General features: G+C 40.8%; 1 protein-coding gene across 2 annotated transcripts in view; it reads left to right on the forward strand.

Moving 5' to 3' along the window:
* The window catches only part of tet2 (tet methylcytosine dioxygenase 2), a 34,190-nt gene that overhangs the window by 5,735 nt on the left and 4,919 nt on the right, over window positions 1–23,536 (forward strand). For both annotated transcript variants that reach the window (XM_039797815.1, XM_039797806.1), the window contains exons 2-9: window positions 17,319–20,282; window positions 20,368–20,458; window positions 21,414–21,507; window positions 21,617–21,825; window positions 22,108–22,258; window positions 22,338–22,427; window positions 22,682–22,819; window positions 23,019–23,367. In XM_039797815.1, the coding sequence (XP_039653749.1) occupies window positions 17,363–20,282; window positions 20,368–20,458; window positions 21,414–21,507; window positions 21,617–21,825; window positions 22,108–22,258; window positions 22,338–22,427; window positions 22,682–22,819; window positions 23,019–23,367 (4,042 nt within the window). In that variant the 5' untranslated portion in view covers window positions 17,319–17,362. The remainder of the gene's footprint in view (window positions 1–17,318; window positions 20,283–20,367; window positions 20,459–21,413; window positions 21,508–21,616; window positions 21,826–22,107; window positions 22,259–22,337; window positions 22,428–22,681; window positions 22,820–23,018; window positions 23,368–23,536) is intronic.

Consider the following 23,536-nt stretch of genomic DNA (forward strand, 5'->3'; position numbering starts at 1 on the left):
AATAGTGCTGTGAGAATTTTCTTGTTGATAAAAGCAACGCTGGGCTTGCAGGATAAGCTCAGACATCCCTGTGGACTTTATTTAGCATGATATTTGTGTTGGTTTACCATTTACTGAATGTTTTACCCCATGCTCTACTACTGACTCGTTCTCTATGTTTGGACTAACTGCAAAACACTTGTGGGATCGAGAGAGCTATGTGCTTATCTTCTCTGAAAATAAATAAAAAAGAATGAACTAAAGCCAAATCATAAAAAATATGCCAGTTAACAAGAACCACTCCAGATCCACCCCAACAAGAATCTAAGCCTTCCATCCCATGAATGTCCTATCTTGTTAAAGAGACGTGATGTGATTATGGCCTGCGAGTGGTTTATTGGTCATCACTGGAATTGTGTCATAGTAATAATGTTTTTATGAGCCAGAGATACAAAAATGTTAACAGTAATTGCCACACCAGGCACATTATGAATCCCGACTATGACTCACGGTCTTCTTTTTCCACGAGGTTGTGCGTTGTTACGCTGAGGTGTAATTATGGAGTGAGCGTGATAAGGCTCTGTTGGAGTGGCAAGGGGCCGGAGGGAGTGTTGCTGGCCCTGTGAGCATGTATCGATGTCAGGGTTTACCTCAGGGGTGAGACAGCGAGGGCAGTGACTCAAAAGCTTCCTCCACGTGAGCATACGCACATGGCCGCTCTGTTTACAAACACTATCCTGGCATTCCGCACAGAGAGAGGCAAGCGAGATGTTACGTAACCTACCCAAAGCGAATAGCATCCCTTCCCGCCTCTCGCCGGGCCGCCTCTCCTACGCTTGGACAATTTTCTTGAATGCTGCTTTCGCCGGTTCCACTACAGGAAGTTAAGCATAAAAAAAGGAAATTAAGAGCTACAGTCACAGTCAACAGCGTCTTTGCTAGAGAACGTTGCGAGACTGAGAGCAGGCCTTTTTTATGGTGATGCTGCTCTGACAGCACATAGCTCCGGCACAGGAGTGTAGGCCTTAATAGTGCCAGGTCAGGAGATTAAATTGGCTGTAAACTTTTCTGTGGAGCCAGATGATTTTACAAACTCTCTTTATGGTTGCAGCGTTGGGTCATGAAAACAAATTTGCAAGGTTTTATATTTAAAAAATCATTACATGTGCAAAGACACTGGTAAATGAGCATTTGAGTCCACAGTGGCGTTTTTCCACTTTTTCACTGTTTTGTATAAATTATTTATTGTTTGAGAAAACTTGGTTTGACTGATTTTTGAACTAAAAATCATCTTTTGTGAATATATAAATGAAGTTTAGCTAAAGCTAGAACTATCAAAAGTAAGGGTAAAAAAAGTAATTTATTGTTATTTATCAGTCAACATGAAAACATGCAGACAAAAATGTTGGTGTTTCCATGTTGGAGAGTGAAAGATGCCTCCTTACCAGCCAAGAGGTCGCTTTTCAAACATAGGCGTAACAATGTGTGGACATTGCACACAGGCTGTCAATATGCCTTACAGATCTTGAAAAGGGACCTAACATCATGTTAGGATCCTTACCCTTAATAAGACTATGATGTCAAAATGTGTAGAGGTCAGTCCGTTCCAGTTAAATCAAATCTTTGACAAGGAGGAGGCTTTGTCACAGGTCTAATTCTGAAAGGTTCATTGGAAAAAAGGACCAAAAAAAGGAGACTCTTTTTATATATAGCTTGTCAGAATGCATTTTCTGTTCAAATTGGCTTAATTGGAACAATATATGAAAAGGCATTTCCATAGCTAATGCCTCTGTGTCATGACCAACAAAGCTCCGTCATGATAGTGCATGATCAATGGGATCCACAGTGATCTAAACACTGCTTCGGATGGCTGTTAACCCTCTTCTAAAATGGCTGTCAGATATGGACGGTTTGCTGCTTGGAGCTGTCATTGAAAAGGTTAGGCCCCATGGCCCCCTGTTGTCTGCACAAGGAGCGCAAAGACAGACAGCTGGCCCTGAATATCATTTAGAAGCGTAACCCTACCAAAGGCTCTGAATGACATCACTAACTACTTCTGAGTGCTTCGAGCGGCTCACGCTCAATATTAGGTTTCCTCAGTGGAATGTACGAGTGCAGCAGCTGGTGTCTTTCCGAGCCATATAATGCTCAATGACAATCAGACAAGTTTGCTTCCATATATGTATTTATATTGGGAAAGTTTTAAAGACACCTGGGTAGCTCACCTAGTAGAGCGCGCGACCATATACAGAGGCTTAGTCCTCGACGCAGCGGCCGCGGGTTTGGTTCCGACCTGCGGCCTTTTGCTGCGTGTCATTCCCCCTCTCTCTTCTCTTTCATGTCCAAGCTGTCCTGTCAAAAATAAAGGCCTAAAAATGCTTTTTTTAGCTATGGGTCTGAATGGTTAAAAACTCCCTACCAAAATAAGAGTCTTACAGATGTGGTAGGTACAAATAAAGTTTCTGTGCAGTAAAACATTAAACTTCATGACGGAGCAAGATTGATGATTTCTGAAGCTCATACAGTTTTGTCTTTAAAGTGGATCTATTATATAGCATTTTCAGGTTCATACTTTTTTTATTCTACTAGAACGTATTTAAATGCTTTAATCAAAAAACACTTTATTTTTTTCATACTGCCCATGGCTGCTGCATCTGTATTCACCCCTTTTGTATGAGACCCTCTCTTGGAGCGCCTGTCTCTTTAAGCCCCCCTTCCAAAAAAGCCCAGTCTGCTCTGATTGGCCAGCGTGTTTCCTGGACGCCCCGTTCCGCTCCGATTTTGTTTCAATAGTTATAGCTGGAGTTACTGCAACGGAGTACATAGCAGGACTTTGTACCGTGAAAAATCACAAATAAAGGCTTCAAAACCAAATACTACACAACCGGACATTGGGGGAAATGACCAAAGACCAACATTGGCCACCAAGATTACAGCTATCTGGTGTTAGCATGCAGCTACTTCATAGTTAGCAGCAGTCTAACGTTAGATTGTAGTGGAACAAAGCAGCACTTTCTACCGTCAAAAATCGCAGATAAAGGCTTCTGAACCAAATACTACCCAATCGGACATGTTTCATGTCATGAAAATCCAACATTATGACATTATAGATATACAAATACGGAAAAGCATAATAGTTCCACTTTAAGTAAACCGTAAAACAATACACAGACCATGTTTAAGAACTAATTAATTATTGTTTAAAATCTTTTTTATGAATCACTGAGGTTTCAGAAATGCAGTGAAAACTTTATACATTCTTACAATGAAGTCCTGAATCACAGAAAATATCCCTCTCTCAGGAGGATTTGTGATTTCTATTCAATGATAGTCACGTGCCTCACCCTCAGTGGAGGGAAAGAGGGAGCTTAGCAACAGTGGTTTAGGTCAGGCTGCTCAGAAACCAATGAGGGAAAGAATATAACTACATTTGCTTTCCATATGACAAAAGCGACAGAGCAAATATATTCAAAGTTACTCTGGGCACCACTACAATATATATTTGGCTTCACGTTTGATGAATGGAAGAAGAAAGAAAGTAGAGATTGCCAAACTTGCTTTGCTTTTTGTTCACAATAAACCATTATCTGAAGCTCAGTCTTCCATAAATCTGACTTCAGCCCTGGTATTGAGTCCATTTAGAATTCCTTCACTGCCATGTGTGCCATGTTTTAACTTCCCTCTTACAATAATGTTTCCCTTTGCTCTGTTTACTGTTCATCTCCGCTTCCTGTTTATTTGGAAGCTGGTTTGGATTTGGATCATGCAAACAGAAAGAAAATATCTGCTAAATAAATGTGCCCTGTGAACTAATCACATGCCAAGACTCACAGGCTCGAGGGTTAACTGAAGAAACATGGGAATCGCCGTTTGTTCATTACTTGGCTTTGTGTATCAGTCTTCCATTTCATGGCATATTTTAGCAGATGGGAGGATGAATGAGGAGGAAAAGGTCAATATAAAGTATTCCTTGTCTTACCATATCAACTAAGAGCAACTACAACATCTTTCTTGGCAAGGCTCTAAAAATAAATGCCGTAGCTCAAGATAAGACAGAGTAGAGTATCTTAGATTTTAAATAGTGCAACCCTAATTCAGTAAGAAATGTGAGATAGAAATGTTTCAGGTTTTAAAGCTCTAAAACATTTCTAAAATGCAATTGTAAAGGTGTTGCTCCACACAAGTGCAAATGTAAGCTTGTGACTATGTGGCACTATTGATTTACTGGCAGGATCAATGCATAAAGCACATGTGCACACCGCGGCAAAGCAGCCTATTCTGCAGTCAGCCATGCTGGGGTAATGTTTAGACCAGATGGGCTTTGGAGCGCTCATAAGATGGTAACCATGGCTACCATACACTCTGAGAGAAATTAACTTTGCTCTGTGCACAGTTCATCAAGTTAGTCCAATATATTGACCGCTGCGTACAAAGGGTTAGAGGGGCAAAAGAGACAGGCTGGTTGGAAGGAGCAGCATTGTGAGGGGTTGGGGGGCAGGTTAGTGGGGTTGTACACTCAGAAGCCCATTTCTTAATTAGAGTCTCCATGTGATACAGCTTGAAGGAACAAAAAAAAAAAAAAAAGGTTTAGACTGTGTGTTAACTACTTAGGCAGGCTAACTTTTCAGATTGATCAAGAAAAATGAAGACTAACAGGTTCATAAAGTCATATCTTGGCTAACGTTTAACTGCTGTGTACTATCAGGATTTACCTCCTCTGTCACACTGTCTACATTACACTTGCACAACATGCGTGTGAATGGCTCTGAGCAGTGATACTGTTTCACTGAAATGGTTTTGGAGGGAAGGCTGATGGTTTATAGATTTGATCTATGACACTGTGGCCTGTTATCAGCAGTTTGGACCAGTTTCAGTATAAGCCAAATTATAACATTCTTGTCTTATAATTTAGAAATACTATAATTTAAATAATATGTTATTATCAAGCAACCTTAAGCAGGATTTTCAGAAAACGGCTGAATTTCTGAACAGTTCAGACTTATTTAACTAGATAAAGTGTAAGAGTAGCAAATACCAGCATAATGTTTTGCATGCGAGTGCATTTCCCCCAGAATACCTGCTAAACAAGTTGTATCAGAAACGTACAGAGGCGGGGTTTATCTCCCAAAGGCTGTTGAGTTATTCATACCAATGTCATCCTCAAGAACTTTTCTGTCACCTTTACCATTAACCTGAGGCTTAAAGCTCCTTCATATTCACTGACTCATCAGGTATTGCTCAGACATTAAACACTACAAACATTATAGCGTTGCGATATCCTCAAATTCAATCATATTTACAACATCCCAGAATCTATGGATCAATTTGTTTCAACAACTTGAACTGCCTTATTTATTTTTAAAAAAAATCTCAAGAGAAAGATTCTGAAGGATTTGTCTCTTAGCGTAAGGGCTTTGGATCCACAACATGAACTGTGTGAAGTTTAAACTGTCAACAGTTCAACGAGTGCAGTCTCGCCCCTGAAAAGTATACTCGACGAAACTGCTCGTGTCCTCGGGTCCCTAATAGGTTTCCACAAATCACTGACTCCTATATTCCTCAGACCTTGTGAGTCTTTACGAGTAAATATATTATACGTGTCTTGTCCACTGCTTCCTGAGCCCACTGAACACTGTACAACACTATCAAACAATCTTGGATTAGTGTTGACATTAATCTTAATTATGGCTATGAGCACTATATTTAGTTTATTATTATGGTGCCAGTTAATCTTCCCCCTCTGTCAGTTTATCTTTTTACCTTGAGGGAGCTGGACCAGTTAACCAAATAGGAACTGCACTTATTATTATTGTCCTGATACACAAATTCCAGTTTTGTCTTTCAGCTTCACTCTCCAGCTGCATCACTGTAGGTTGTTTTCAGCTAAACTCTGTCCAGGTTGAGTAATTGATGTATAGTCTTTACAGAAGAAGGTGCACAGCCCACACTGAAACCGTCGGGTCCAGCACTCAGCTATCCATGAATCAGCAATCACCAATTTATCTTGTCATAATCAAAAGTAAGTATTCTCGAAACAGATTGTATGTAGATTCGGCTGCCCTTAGCGGAAAGATGAATCTAAAAGTGTATCCATATTCCCTTTAAGATTGTGTGTAGGCTCACATAACATAATGAAAATTATATTCTAGAATTGAGGGTTTGGATTTCCCCAACACCCTGATGTACACTTTATAACCATAGAAATGATTATACATATTATAATTTCACGAGTAACATATTTAATCCGTATTCCCAAAACATTTAAACTGATACTTTCTTGGCTCCTTTACTGCTGTTGAAATTAATAAAATAAAAAATGTATTCAATAACATAATGCTGAGTAGTGCCAATTAACTCAATCAAATAATGCTGTAGTTAGATAAAATATGTCACAATACAGCAAGAGAAGGCAATGAGACAAAAAGCTGTGGAAGCACAGAGACTGCAGTGGGACTCTCCACAAGTCGGCCACATCTGTCTTGCATTAGACATAAAGAACAATGTAGTTTGTACAGATCCCTTCTTAAAGAGGGGGAGGAGGCTCTCTAGGGAAGAAATTACAAACAGAAGTGTATGTCCTCAGTTCTTCTGCTGTAATCTGTTAATCTTGTCTCCAGATTCAAAGAAGATACTGAATAGCATGCTCTTGCATTTGCCAACATACATACATAATAATCACTAATCATCACTAAAAATCAAACACTTTGGAAAAGATGGAACTGCTACATTGCAACCAACTGACATGTAAGGAGATTTTCATATATTTAATTGAAATTATAAGTTATTTGTTCATCTGCATTCAATTTCTGATTGTACCTGCAGAGCTGTACTGTTTTTGGTCAGCCATGAAGGGAGAGGAAAGCATAGAAGAGGAAAGAAAAAATAGATCAGTTGCTCTAGGCTGTCATGTGATGCAGCCATATTTACGTCACAATGTAGTGATTAGGCCACAGTGAGCACAAGTGAGCATCAACAGGAAACAGCACTGCTCTACCTGACAGAAAAACTAGACCTGAGGTTGTACAGTGCCAAGTCAGTTTCCCTCCTCATGCAGCGGCCTTTGTTGTTATTAATGGAAGCAGCATGAGGCACATCAGAACCTCAAGCTTTTGCATTCCTGCATAACCTTCACATGTGGCTGCATCCCTTCAGTGACCAATACAAAAGATCGCCACATCTTAATTTAAAACAGATGCTTTCTATTCCCCAAACATGAGACAGATGTATCAACCTTTAGGGGAAGCTTTATATCAATAAAAGTTGGTGCACAACCATGATCTAAAACAATGCTACACTTTAATGTTTCAGGTTATTTTGCGGTCTTAAAGGAATAGTTAGACATTCTGGGAAATGGGCCTATTCGATTAGTTGTTGAGAGTTAGATGAGAAGCTCTATACCACTCTTATGTCTGTACCGTAAAAATGAAGCTATGACCAGCCGTCTGTTAGCTTAGCATAAAGAGTAGAAACAACTAGCCTGGCTCTACCCAAAGGTATGTGTGTGATCTTTTATCTAGGTTTTTGTGCAGGATTTCACTTTCATGTTGAATTTGTTAAGGCATTTACTCTCTCTGTGCAGGTCAGAGTGTAGATCTCACATGTTGCTAAGGTTGATCATGTGAAAGAAAAGCAACAAGATCTAAGTTCGCAGAAGCTAGCGATCCAGACAGATAGATATATACTTTATTGTACCCACGGAGCAATCTGAATTGGACTCTACAAAGCAGGACCCTTCAACATACAGTATATGGGCACCCAACACAACAAACAGAAGACAGATTCAAGAGTACACAAAAATACAGAAATAAAAATACACACCGAGAGACATCAATCAGTTTGTGGAAAATGAAATGGTACAATGATCTGGTTAGCATGTACATTTGGATGATTATAAAAATGACTGCAGACATAGGGGTCTTTTGTTTCTTAGCCAGGGTGGAGAGTGTCAAATGTTAAGACTGATGTATTGACGGCACGAGCAACCATGTGAGGTGCATTGTAAGCACTGTATGAGCGTGACATGTGACCTAAATCCCAAGTGTGAGGTGCCTGACTGAGAGACTCAGTGAGATGCAGAACATGAATTAACATCTTTCCTATTAGTAACAGCAGTCAGGAACAACACATGCTACTTGCACTTCACTTTGTGCTTTATGACTTGGTGTGTTCTGACCTTTCAGACTTTCCAGTCCACCCCCTTCACCTTCACCACACTCAGTTCATGTGCTTACCATATGTCATGAGCTGTCATTATTCAAAATGTCTACACGGATGTCTAAAGGAATAATTAAACACTGCCTTAAATCAGGCAAATTTGTGTGCATGAAGAGTCTTCTTGTTGTTGTCGACAGAGCTATTGCAGGCTGTTCATTGATATGCAATCAGAAACCGGACCCATAACACTTAGCTTGAAGGTGTAGGATGTATGATTAAGTGCCAAGACTCCAAAGACCATAGTAGCAATTGAGTCATAGATTTAGTAATGATCTTTAGGAGATTCTGAACTGGTTTTTGAGCTTACATCTTTGTTGTTTACGTAGCCAGCTGGAATGCAGAGTTGTGAAAATGTTGTCAGAGGTCATGAGGTGTGCAGAGCAGCGGGTCCAGCTCTATATTTACGGAAGGGATTTAAAACACTAGAATGCAAGTCATCTGACCTAATTACACTGGTAGGGGTTGCTAAGGATAAGGTTTCACTCGCTGCTCTGCTGGGTGCAGTCTGAACCGTCTAACTCCACTCTGTCAGCATATACAGACATTACAATATTTCTACATTTTGACATTGAATATCCATTACCAAAAAGTATGTTTTTGTCACTATTTCCCTTTTCCATATCATGATTTGTCTTTATGTTTAGTTGAGTGAGAAGTCAGTTCATCTCCCCTAACATCTCAAGTAAGGGACCTTACTGGATTTCACGGTGGCTCCAATGAGGCTCATACATTTCAACAACATACTCAACAGAAATGTAAGATGTCTGGTTAAGGTCCACATATCACTAGTATACATTGCAATCCACTTTCAGTTATATGTCCTTACACCATGTTTAAAGTGTTATTATTACTTATTACCTCCGCCAAGGAGGTTATATTTTCGGGTCAGTTTGTCTGTTTGTTTGTTTGTTTGTTTGTCTGTGAGCAGGATTACGGAAAAACTACTGACTCGATTTCCATTAAACTTGTTGGAAGGGTGTGTCATGGGCCAAGGAAGAACCATTCAATTTTGGAGCTGATTCAAATGACAGGGCAGATACACAAACTGTTTGTTACTTTCGTTAACATTGTGAGATAGGGTGTTTGTGCTACATTCATGTAGTGTAGAAAATCGAAATTTCAAAAATATTACACGGATTCTTGAAATTCTTCCTAGTTAATGGCTTTTCATAATGTTTTGATACTTTCGTATGCAATTAAATTAAAGAAATATCAAGACTGGTTTTCAGTTTGTATTGTCGGTACACTATCAAAACTATCAGTTGTGTTTTGACATATAGTTAATAAAAGAGGTAGCAATGCTGTGGGTACGGTGTCTAAATGACTAGCAAAGTTGGTAAGAATAGCATGCGATAGTTCATATTGAGTATTGATATTGGACAAGTTGATAGTAAACTGTTAACACTGTTAACAAACAACTGACAAAGCCAGTTGGTTCAGTGTTGTTGTTGTTATAGCATTAGCATTGTGTTATAATAGTGAAGTTACTAGTTACAATTATAATATGTAGTCAGGTGACATTATGATGAATATTAGTAAGAATATTAGTAACTAGTTATACTGTTAACTATATATATATACACACACACACACACACACACATACATACATATACAGCCTTTGATATAACTCAGTTCATGAGGCATGTGGGTTTCACCTTTTCAAAAGTACTCTGAATAATTTATAGTTTCTGGACTGGTTGCATGCTCCATGTTCTTATCTATCAAACAGGAAAATGCGAATGGTCCCAAATCAGCAAAGAAAAGGAAATATACACTTGAGATAATGGCTTATTCTTGGGAATATTCTGCAAAACAATGCTGTGGCTTGTCAAGTGTGTCTTTGATTTACTATGCTGCTGCATGTCCCATTCAGCAGGACTCTTTTGCCTAGCTGACTTTAGAGATCTCAACCTGCAAAAACCCAGCAGCTGTCGTTAGTGGTGAATGTCACATACGGCTGCCAAGTCGCACCAAATAGATCCCATCTACTATGGCAGCGCTCATATTTCACTGACTCTCTCTGAGAATAACAAAAACACAGTGTAAGTCTGGTGAATTAAAGTTTGTTACATTATTGACAAAGCAACAGGAAATAGGACTAAGTATCCACAATACCTATGATCTGTAGCTTAATTTTTACTATATTCTAGTTTGAAGATATTTTTAGTAATTCGATGGACAAACAAACGAAAAAGTTGCATTAGGTAAAGCAAAGCTATATTAAAAACAAGGCACTTAATTGTTAAAATAAGGCTCTACTGTCATGTGCATTAACTGCCGCCCTTAAATGACTCTTGTGCAAACTGTGTCCATTGTTTTACAACACTGGTCACACTGTGTCCAAGAGTCCACTCTTAGCCCCAGGCTTCAAAGTACTAAAGCAACTAACCATCTATTATTGCCAGCATATACATAGCTACAGAGGCCATAGTCTTGCTTTGCCAGACCATCCTCCACACGCTGCGGAGGAGGGTCTGGCTATTCCACATAGAATTCCGGGATGGGAGAAAAAGTTGCTCAGCTTTATTGGCATTTCTTTAAACAAGTCACAATCGTCATGGGTGGCGCTAAGCGCCAGACGGAGCTGCTGCAAAATAGCCTCGGGAAGGAACTTGTTTTAGTTGAACATGTGTACGTTCAAAAGTTGTTTGTCGTGCGAGAGAAAACTCAGATTGGACAGACAGTCTAGCTAGCTGTCTCACTTTACCTTGCAGAGATCTGAGGAGCAGGTAACCATAGTCCTCATAAATCCACCGGAGTTTACAATTCCAACACAAAGAAAGAAAGGAAATGGATATTGGCGAAAAGACATGCATCTGGCTGAATTTCCTGCAGCACCAGAGCAATCCCGGAAGTGGAACGTCGTAGCTATAGACCACAGAGGCAGTAACTATGGGCAGTGACTAAAACAGCGCTTACTGGCCACGTTCATGACTGCACAGGCTAGATGATAGACTGAACAGGGGGGAAGTAGATGATATCAGATAGAAGTACAGAGGGACCAGTAAGTGTAATTACAGGGCAGAGGACTGGAGGTGAGCCTGTGGGAGAGGGAGGAAAGCCAAACAACAGTGTATACAGACAAAGAAATTGACTTTTGGAGGGAAAGAAAGCTTTGTTTGGAATGCAGTTCAAGCCAAGCAAGTTGAGTCACAGCATAAACTAAAACATTGTTCTCATTTCCCTGGTGGACATTAGTTACTAGAAGGAAAAACTAAAATATATCAATGCATTATAACTTCCAACAGGCATCCACACCAAAGCCACTACAAGGCTGTGCCTCTGGTTTGGTTTAGCACTCTACTTCCGGGGCAAAAATAGATCTCCCTGTGAATCACGTCCGAGAGGATGCAGCCAAAACTCCAAATGTCTTAAAGCAAGCGCTGTCAAAGTTGGACTTACATTGTGTAATTGGTGTGTGTGTGTTTATATGTTTGTACACTAACAGGCGCACGCACACTCAGCTGGGATCTCTGGCTTTGTTCTGGGCTTGCAAAGATTTTTTTTTTGTTGTCAGTGTGGGTGTATCCAACTGTGACAAGCTGCTTGGCTCCGTTCGATCCTTTGTAAACCCCGGTGTGTCCCGCAGGAATGGAGCCGCACTGAAAGCAGCTTAGCGCCAGTTTTCACCTCTTGACTTAGTTACTGATTTGCAGATTGCACTAAGGGCCAGACAAAACAAAGGAATAGTCACATGGTGTCGGGAAATGGTATTCACCCACTGACCTCATTGTTACATTTTCAGGGATCCAATGCTTTGTATGTGAAAGAGTTCAGAGAGGTGGGAGCATTAGGTTACTTCTTTAAGCTCCTTTTTCCCAGACCAAACTGACCAAATTGATGTTCCTTTAGTGAGTGTAGAGTGTACTGCAAAAAGAAAGAGGTTTTAATTTCCTAATTTGTGTATTAAGCTATCTTCTGTATACATTAATGATACTGGTACAGAACTCCGTGCAGCTGTATTTTTAGTAAATATTTAAGCCTAAATTACAAACCCAGGGGGAAATAATCATTAATTAAATTGTTGGCATGGAGACAGTGTTAATCATTGTCACTAATTTTTCTAGGTGAATTTGCAACATTGCAATCAAGACTGATACATTACTTTGTAAAGTCTGCACTACTCTGCACATAATTCAGTCTGTGACCAATCACAATCACCTTGTGTCATTTCATCTGCTTCATTTCATGCTAAGAAGCAACACAGAAACCAAAGATGATAGCGCATCATAAAATCAGCAGATCTGCCACAGACAAGAACATCTAAATGTTTGAATAAAGATGCCTCCGGGATGCAAAGACTATTTGCCATTCATCAAACGGAGCCGAGCACGTTTCACAACTCCCACAGGGTTTTCTCGCGCTCATTTATCAAAATAACACATTTCAATTTTAATAACTTTGACATAATCATAAAGAGGCTCAGTGTCGCTTTTGATTACAATGCTGGTGATGGTGTCCCGCTGTGGCACTTTACATCCGTCTGTGTCTGACAGCAGCAAACGGGAGATTAGTTCTGCAACTTGTTGCCTGAGACTCTTCATCTGTAGGTTCCAGTGCTGTCTAAATATAACTAATGAGTTACCCACACAATTTGTGTATCCTTGCTTTTAGTGGAATTAGTGTTACATTGTCTTACGCTATTTTACATTTGAATTACATTGGCCCAGTTCTTAGACGACAGTCTGTAGTCTGACAACAAGAAAAGAAATCATTCCCTTAAAGCCATTAAAGAAAGGAACATTGTGAGCATTTTCAAATCCGACATTACTATATAATTCTATGTAATCCTTCTAACCATTCATCTGAACTAGATCTATTCAAGTGATATTGTGTGTAAAAAGCTAGTTTTGTCTTTGTTTTGTCTAAATGAGGGGTTGCATGCTCTTCTTGAGTTTTCTGAACTTCTCTATGTAATGTCGAACATATATTTTCATTAAGCTCACTACAAGGCAGGACAGTTTTTTTTTTGTTAACATTTGGGATGCAAGCTCTTTTAGGCTCTTTGCTTAAGCCATTGACCTGAGAGCTGTCTTTGTTTTCGGTGTGCTGCTTCCCTCTTCCACCTGCTAACAGGCAGCTGGCTTCTCTGTTGTGACAACGGTGGGAGCTTCCAGACACCCTTGTAACCGCTTGGCTCGTTAGTGGGAGATTTAGCATGCTAACTTTGGGGGTCTGCAGGGCTGCTAATGTCCTGGAGGGGTGATTGACAGAGTAGATCATTATGTCGACCAGCTCGCCTGCCTGGGCAGAGCTCGGCCTGACAGTTTCCTCTTAAGGTTGTCTTGGTCCAGACGGTCAACTGGGCCGCAATTGCAACAGAGTGACTTTTTTTTTTTGCCTCAATCATGGTCCACGCGACCAGTTTGGACGTTGTGCTTAAGGAAATAGAGGAACCTGATTAATAATACTGTCTCTGTAAGTGCACAGTATCTTAGTATCCAAGTCTTGAATGACTTTATGAAATGGGCAACTTTTTGAAAAGCAATTCAAATAAAATAAGTTTTGGTTGAAAGACCCAATCTGAAATAAAATACTACTCTTATGTGTAGCTGAATATATTATCATATGACCCATATGTACAGTAACATTTTATTCACTTTTATTTTAGACCTTTCCATGAATTGCAAAGCATCACTGAACCTGACATTTGTTTATAGTCTTTCATTGACAATGTGAAACAATGTACATGATTAATAGATGGGTTTTCTTTAAAGGGCCATGCATGTTGTGGCTGAAATGAATACTGTACATATACAAACATTTTTCAAAAAAGGTTATCAGGCTTTGGATAAAACATGTCGTGTGAAGGCTTGCAGAATCATAAGCAGCAGTAACTGCTTCCAGATGTGATAATCAGGCCCAATGATGGAGCATGATCATGCCAAATGAAACATGCCATAGTACCTCAAATATTTAGCTATTTCTACCCCCCCCATGTCCCCTCCCTCCTCACCTCCTCCCCTCCTCCACAACATCATATGGTGCCTAGAGTGAGCCTATAGTAGGGTTTTGTGGGAATCTAAAGCTGGATCCAATTATGTTTTCAAAGGTTGTATAGCATATTTCTCTGAACTTTGCCATAGCAGCTGGCAGTTGTGATCCTAGCTTCAATCAGAGCTCCAAGGACATTATTTACTTATTTTTTAGTACATACAGAGTGTTTCGCTGACCTAAATGTCAGAGAACATAAAGCAGGAAGTCTTTTTAACTTACACAAATCTAAATTGCCTTGATGAACACATTTTACACTAGATGCCCATGCTGTGCCAAACCGTTCACAAAAACATATATTTTAAGCTGTCCCTACATTTTTGAACAATAGTCATGTAGTGTGAAAATGATCTGAGGTACGACAGAATGCTTCTTTATATGTCTGTTGTATTTAAAAAGTCTTCCAAATTTCTGTGAGGGTTCATTCAGTAGAGGGTGGTTGTGGCTATAGGATGCTTGTGTGCAGGCAGACAAAACCTCAGGATACCTATTAAAGTCAGGAAAATGCATCTTTTCTTGCCTTTGACCTATATAGGAATGTAATGTTCAGGGACAAGCGTGCCTTGTTTAAACAGGTGGCTGCATATATTGCATGTGGTATATTGATTACCATAGGCTAAACAGAAACAAAAAATAAGTGCAAGTGTGTCTCTCTTTTTTAAGCCAGTGATAGTCAAAATCAGGTTAATAAAATGTATGCAAAGATACATGTAACTATATACTTTCTTTGATGCAAATTTAAAAGTGACATTGAGGACAAACTTAGGTTTTGTAATATACTGTATAAGGATATCTTAACTCCCTTCACCCCCTGCCAACCATGAATCTAATCAGTACAATCGGTTTCTCTCACAGATTTAATGCTCAACACTCTTTTACTTTAACACTGAATCTGGGCCCCTCTTGGTGCTCATCAGCTGGCCATTCCTTTAGCATCTGCAGGAGAGTTGCTTATAATTATGATGGATTAGACTAGACTCTTTGTGCCTGCGCACTGCAATTGTTTTGCAGATGCTGCGGATGTGACATGCATTAATAATTGAGGGAGGCAGACACAAATCAATGTTCTACTGGATTCACCGGTATCTGTATGCTTTAGGCAGAGAGAGTGTGCAGGGAAAGCAACAATGAAACCATAAGCTCCGTTTGCTGCTTAACCTTCTGTAGAGATCTTATTTTCCATACATTACTTTTATTACTTTATTAATTGTTACTAGACCTACAGTGAACATCACACGTTATACAAATAAATAAATAAAAGTTAGCTCCTCTCACAGTTTGGCCAAAATACTACATTTAATGATCAGCTGAAACCAGACAAAACCTATTTAGATTACCATGTGAAATATTCACCTATATGTTGCTACCAAACTCTTATTTTGAGGTTTTTACATTTATCCTTGGAGCTCCAACAACAAATAACATTTACTTGAAAAACATTAAACAAAGAACTTTATCAGGATGATTAAGTTAGTGTGGGAAACATTTGTGGGGGTGAGTTTATAGTCTGTACTCATTATAGCTTCATGGTACAAAGCTCACTATGCTAGAGTTTAGCCCTGATAACAAAAGGCCTCAAACTTGAGAACTGAGTTGCATTTGCATATTTGACATATTACAATGTGTTCAGGGTGAGGAATACAGCAGCTGATGAGCAGCCAACTCCTCCTCCCATCTACCATCTGGGACATTAATCTTGTATCCTACTACCTTCAATCAGTTAACTTATGTTTGGTTTAATATAGTCTGTCCTTTGATATTATAACCAATAAACCCAATTCAGAGAAAAAAGTCCTAACATTTTACCCTATATTGCAAGTTACTTCACAGAACACTTATGTATGTGGCAGGGAACTGGAATAAGGTCAGAATCTAGAGAATGGATTCAAGCATGATATTGTCTGATGCATGTGTCTGTATGTCTGAAAAGAAGCAAGAAGCTGCTGGTTGGCATGTTGACTACAGTTGTGTTTTTTTTGTTTTTTTCCTCTGTTAATTTAAAGCATGTTCCAAGTGTTTCTTCTTTCCACCCTATGTTTGTCTAAGAAATATTCCATTATGGAAGCAAACTGTACTCAAACAGGTTGATTGGCATTTTTGCAACCAAAAGGTTTGTTTCAAAACAATGTAGTCACAGCACCTTCCTAATAACGCCCCATTTTTTTTAAGCTGCAGAACAGTTGTATGGGTGACAATCATTTGGCCTATTGTGGGATTTAAAATTTACTATTCACGTGTACAAGAAGTCACAGCTTTCAGTTTGATAAGATAAGGGTGTTCAGAAGGAAACGCTTAATGCCATGCACTCCTGATACTGGGCACGGAAAATGTGACCACAAAACATGGTGTACCTTCAGGATAACTTCTGTTAAGCTGTGTATGTTAAATTGAGGAATGAGGCCAGGGTGGATCTAATTCCATGACAGAATCGTGTTGCCAGCTGACACACATCCGGTGCCAAATGCAAACACATTACACTGCTGACCTTCCATTCACTAAGGCCATATTCAGACCTAATCCTCTAGTTCCGGGTTCTTCAACGTTTTTTAGGTCAAGGACCCCTTAGCTGAAAGAGAGACCGAGTAGGGACCCCCTACTGCATATACTGTATAAAATTGAGTTGCATATTAAACTGGGCCGAATGGATGAAAATAAATAAAAAATAAATTATTTATACATCATGTTTTAACGTTAAACACACATGTGGAAGGCACAGTGGATCTTTAAGCATAACTGTAAGGCTACCATAGTGGCTAGCTTATCTTCAATATGTAAATATATATATATATATATATTTCTTTCACAAATTGGATTCATATTAATGCACATTTTCAGACACAAAAAGAAACTTTAAAAAGAATGTTTTAAATAATTTGGCGGCCCCTCTGCACTTACTCTGAGGACCCCCTAGGGGTCACGGACCCCCTTGTTGAAGATCTGTGCTCTAGTTGAAGAGTGCTGAAGTTAGATGTTTGTCAGCACAAATCTGGGTTAAAATAAAATCCTGTGGGAAATGCCGGGTTCTGTATAATTTGTTTCTTTTATATAGTACATATTATTGTATTTGAAGACATACCTCTGCTTGAATAATGATGTGACCAAATATTTCTCTCTCTTGCTGCCCTGCAGGACGGACAGAGGGCAGCCCTGTGGATGGACTCTGAGCAGGCCAGATGGAAACAGAACAGACCAGACATGAGAAGGAAGAAAGTCTGATATTAGCACAATTTGGCACATCTCGCAACATCTCTCACAAACTCCAGAATGGAGGCCAGTCTTCAGAGGGAGATTCTCTGCAGATCACTGGGGATACAAACTGGAACCATTACAAGCCCAGCGCGGTTGTCAACTCCATGAAGAGGCACAGGGAGAACAGCAACAGTCCTGCTTCAGTACATGGGCTGTTTGATCAGGGATCCTACGTGATGAATGGAGAATTGATGAATGGAGAGTTAAAGCATGCACTTGTTGACCAGTCCTTACTGGTCCAACAGCCCAAGAAATTTAAAGTAGATTCTGAGATTAAAAGAAATGATGACATGAGCTCCAGTTTGGTGGATAGCTTTCCTGAGATGACAAAGGCAACAGAGTTTGAATGCAATACCCCACAGACAGAGATTAAGTTAGACAAGAGGAACTGTAATTATTCTAATGGAGATATTTTCTGTCTACCAAGGAATAAACAAGTTTCGATTCCAAACGGTGCTGTATCACCCCCCTCAACCATAGAAAGCACTCCAGGTGATCTTTTAGAGAAAACCTTGTCTCAGTATTATCCTGAGCAAGTGTTAATCACACCACAAACATCTGGCCCACAGCTAGATGCTGTTAATGGTTCACTGGCAAATACGCTGTCCAGTGAAGGTGCTCAACCCCCCTCTTTAACCTCAGGATTGCCCAATTCAGGTCAGATGCCCGACTCACAGCAACAGCAGCCTGGGGCATTGGGCAATGTTGAAGGAGGCAACAATTATAACTCAGTCAACTATGTAGTGAATGGATACTCAAACAATTTTAAAGCAGACCACCAGCAGCAACAGCATCAGCAGCGGCCGCCATCTTACTCTGGTCAGGAGCTGACTCTAGGTCAGCTGCCTGGCATGATCTCACCTACAAATACTGCCAATAGCTCACAACAACATCAAAATGGGCCACGGTGCTATCCAGAGGACACAAATCCTCAAGATATATATGCGAAGGCCAACCAAGAGTTTAACCAGAACTCTTTTCTGGAGCGCAATGCTCCTCTACAGGCAGCAAAGACAGGTGGATATGGACCCTTTCTCAACTCTGGGATACAAAGTGAAGAAACCAGGTCTGGTCAGCATCAGCGCCATGGCACTGACAGAGGCCACCATTATGGTCTTCAACCCCAGACCTTTAAACAAAATGCTGGCAACTCACATGGAGCTGACAGTACAAGACCCATGGGGCCCAGTCCCCAGCAGCCATGTCATGGGTTAGAAAACGGGATGGAGAACACATCTCAGCAGAGAGCCAACTTGCCAGGTTCGACTTCCCACCAGAGAGGCTGGGTAGAGCTGAATTCTTCACATTCCCAGCAGCAACCAGCGAGTGGCCCGTCATCCCAGGCACAAGAGCAGGACATGTGGAGGGGCTTCCCTGCTAAGCCGCAGTCAGAGCAGCAGGCAGCTAACCCCCAGGTTCACTGCCAAATGTTGGAGCCAAATCCAGCGCAAAGATTCCAGAAACAGGCAGGTTTCACAGATAGCAGCCAGGGGTCTAAGAGCTTCCAGCAGCAACAGCAGGACTGTCTCCCAGCCCAAACACACTGTGCTCCAGCCCAGCACAACACTGCCCCTGAGTGGCAGTCAAATTTGAAAGCACCTCAAATGCGGCAGCCTCTACCCCAGAAAATGCCTGAGCAGCATAATTTCCGCCAAGATCAGCAGGCAGACAGCCGCTACCACACCCACATGCAGACAGAGCACTTATGTGAAGACCCTGACCTGCAGGATATACTGTCTCCTGGGTTTTTACCATCACAGCAACAGCAGCAACAAGAGCACTGTCATCTTCAACGTCCACTGTCCCATCCACCGCAATTTGAGGGGCAGCAACTCAAGTCTCCTGATTACAGACCTCGCAGTCAGCCAAGTCAGCAGCAGCTTCAACCCAGTCAGCCTCTTACTAACAATTCTGCTCAATCCAACAACCAACACACCCAGCACAGTGACCATGCAACATTCAGTTACAATAACACAACAGAGATGCAACAGCTTCAACAACTTCAAAGGCAGTTTCCACCAAACTCAGGCAGCAGTAACCTCAAGCAATTTCAACCACAGCGGCCTAACAACCACAGTCACCAGCCCAACCATTCAGACTTCTCCCAGACCTCTACACACTCACAACCTCACTTACCACAAGCCGCGTTAAACCAACAGGTATCAACACAGATGTATCATGAGGCTGAACAGCAGCTGAAGACATCATGCACTCAGTTCCAAAGAGGACCTCGACTACCTCCGCCACCTGTGGGTCCCCATGCAGCCCTGCGTATGCACCTGTTACAAAGGAAGGAGCGCCAGGGCCCTCCTCATCCCCTTCAGAGCACTAGTGACCCCAAACATGGCCTGAGAGCTGTGAAAATGGAAAACGGACCCAGATTTGAGCTGCCTTGTTCACAGCAGCAGGAGCAGCAGTTACAGATGCAAGAGGCAGGCATAGGTGGAGTGCACGTCAAGCAGGAGAATCAACCATCCTTGTGCGAGCGAAGGCAGGGGCAGGGAAACATCTTGGCCTCCATGGAACAAAGCCTGAGGCAGTACCAGCTTTCACCTGTATTTGACAAGAAATCCCTTGTCGTCAATTCTTTAAATAAAGTCAAGGTGGAATCTTCTGGGCCTGTCACAATTCTGTCAACCAACACTGACCTATCCAGAGTGGAATCATCAGCAGCTGCTCCAGCCGCTGTAGCTAAAAAAAACCCACCTGATTCCACCCCTAAGAAGGAACACCTCCTACAAAACTTTATGGACTCTCCTATGAAGCTATTGGATACCCCTATAAAGAATCTACTGGACACACCCATGAAAACACAGTATGACATTGCATCCTGCCACTGTGTTGGTGAGTCTCAAGTTGTTGGTTATGAAACATGGTTGATCATCAGTTGGTGTGTAAATATTAATGTATGTTCCTTTATGATATTTAGAACAAATCAGTGAGAAGGATGAAGGCCCATACTACACTCACTTGGGGTCAGCGCCGACTGTTGCAGGTATACGGGAGAGGATGGAGAAAAGGTAACCACAAATTTGACCTTTTTTTTTTTCTTTCATATATGTTTATAAAATGTTCAAATATGACAGAAACAAACATGACCTACATACAACATAAACATACATTTGGCTCACACGTACATTTAAATTCGAATTTATACAGGCGAGAGATTCAGGAGTCATCCTATACCAATAATATAATCAAGTAAAATAAACCAAGTGTACATTGGCGTGCATAATACGTTCATATAGTCAAAGACAGGTACACAGAGATAAAAACATGTTAATTAAATGCTGGGACGTCATTTACAAGGCAGAGTGTTCTCAGCTATGATACAAACCCTCTTGCAAGAATGGTAGAAATATTTAAACCAACATATGACAAAAAGGGTTCACATATTTTACGAAACACATCATCTTTGCTGTGTAGTTTACACATCAGGTTGTCCAAAGCAACATATTCAAGAGCCACCCTTTGCCATTGAACCTTGGATGGAACTTTATCCGTTATCCAATTTAAGTGAATACACTTCCTGGCACAGAAAGCAAGTGTTTGATGAAGTTTTCTTTTAAATTTATCAGTAATGGACAAATCAGATATGCCAAGTAACAGACCTAAGGGATTATTATTTCTATTAGTAGATAGAATCTTATTGATTTCCTGCCCAATGACCTGCCAGAACCGCTGCACTTTTCGACAATACCACAAACAATGCGTAAGACTACCAGTTTCTATTTTATAATTGGGGTACAGTGGAGAAGAATTAGAGTTGAATTTATGGCGTTGAGAGGGAGATATATGGGCCCTGTTCAGGAGCTTCAGTTGCATGGCTCTCACTCGGTTACAAACACACCACGTTTTTGCACTCTTCCAAGCATAAATTTGACCTTTTGAAAAATGACTGTAAACATAGACTGTGTATTAAATAACCATTGTGTACTATTTTACTTACTTTAATGCTTCTATTCTGCATTGAAGGTCTGGTCTGATTGGTCCCGCCATCAGGATTGAGAAAGTAATATACACCGGCAAGGAAGGAAAAAGTACACAAGGGTGCCCCATAGCTAAATGGGTAAGAACCATTTTTGTATATTTCATTTGAGAAGCAAGCAAATCAGCTGGCCTGGTGTATGCCTCAAATATCTGCATGTCCACAAATTTGTATACCTGTCACTTTTAAGGTGATTCGTCGATCCAGCGTGGAAGAAAAGCTACTGGTGTTGGTGCGGGAACGCACTGGTCACAAATGTGAGACCGCCTGCATCATTGTAGTAATCCTGGTCTGGGAGGGCATCCTGCCCAGCTTGGCTGACCAACTCTACAGTGAGCTACGTGAAACTCTAACAAAGCATGGAGCCCTCACCCAGAGACGATGTGCTATCAATGAGGAGTAAGTGACAGCACTACAGAACTTAGTCTGGCCAAGTGGGCTACAGTAGTTTTTTTTTTTTTTTTTAACCAAACACAGAAGAGGAATGTTTGGTTCTTAGTTAAAATATTTTTGGGAGGGAAAATGTAGTAAAAGCTTTTGTTGAGTTGAGCTTTTTTTTCTTTACATCAATTAAAAGGGTACCAGTTCCCAATTTGATCGTCAGTCATCAATGTTGTCTTGTACTGAATTGACCTGTATTAATTAATACTGAATCCTAGTTTATTTGTCCTCCCTCTTTAGGAGGACCTGTGCATGCCAAGGGTTAAATCCTGACAACTGTGGAGCCTCTTTCTCCTTTGGCTGCTCCTGGAGCATGTACTACAACGGCTGCAAGTTTGCCCGGAGCAAAATCCCAAGAAAATTCAGACTACTAGGAGATGATATGAAAGAGGTATACATGCACCATGGTAACATTATTATAATATGCTAAGTAAGGTACTAAATATTTTCTGCTGTTTTCGGTCTTTCAGGAAGAAAAACTGGAGCACAACTTTCAAAATCTAGCAACCTTATTGGGTCCCTTGTATAAAACATTGGCACCTGACGCTTATGGAAACCAGGTGTGTATATTTAGACACTTTATTTATTTATATATAATTTATTATCAAAAATGTATAATACAAATTAAAAAAAATTCCAGTTTCTCAAAGGTATAATTGATTTTCAGATCAAATCTAAGCCTAGCATGGTTTTAAGTCACATGTATACATGTGAGTGATGCAACTTGCACACATTACCAAAAATAGTACACTGTGCATGGGTTTATCTCAAAATATCTACATGATAACGGACCTCCTGCTGTTCCTGGACACAGGTAGAACATGAACACAGAGCAACAGATTGTCGCCTGGGGCTCAAGGAGGGGCGTCCCTTCTCTGGGGTCACTGCCTGTCTGGACTTCTGTGCCCACGCTCACAGAGACCTCCACAACATGCAGGGAGGCAGCACTGTGGTAAGCAAATACTGGGAAACGTTTATCTTTCCAAGTATGTTGTATTTGTTTGAGAATGAAATAGATATAGAGACACTGCACATCGAGCTACGTCCCATCGAAGTGCGGCTTTAAAACAGATATGGGAATAACAAAAGTAGATTTCTTATTTAATGTGACATCCCCAACAAAAAGTATTGAACTCATCCTGTTTTTCCAGGTGTGTACATTAACAAGTGAGGATAACCGAGATATTGCAAAGATACCAGAGGATGAGCAGCTCCATGTACTGCCTCTTTATAAGGCTTCCAACACTGATGAATTTGGCAGTGAGGAGGGTCAGCAGGAGAAAATCAAGACAGGCGCCATCCAAGTCCTCAGTGCCTTCCGTCGTCAGGTGCGCATGCTTGCAGAGCCCGCCAAGTCTTGCCGGCAAAAAAAGCTAGATGCTAAGAAGGCAGCCGCCAACAAGAATGCCATGCTGGACAATGAAAGGGCAGAGAAGGCCCTCCTGGCCAAGTCAAAAGCTGGCACTTATGAGAATACCGCTCAGAGCACTCCTATGGCAGGTAGGGTAACGTTTATTCTGACACATTTAATAAATTGTATCTTATAGTGAGTTTCCACCTGGTTTTAAAATCTGTCGTGGGTGATCTGATCACAAGTGGACAGCTCTAAATACGTGTGTTCACACCTGGCAGCTACATGTGTATCCAAATGCATCTTGAGTGAAACACG

Source organism: Perca fluviatilis, chromosome 1 (assembly GCF_010015445.1).
Source record: "Perca fluviatilis chromosome 1, GENO_Pfluv_1.0, whole genome shotgun sequence".
Lineage (NCBI taxonomy): Eukaryota > Metazoa > Chordata > Actinopteri > Perciformes > Percidae > Perca > Perca fluviatilis.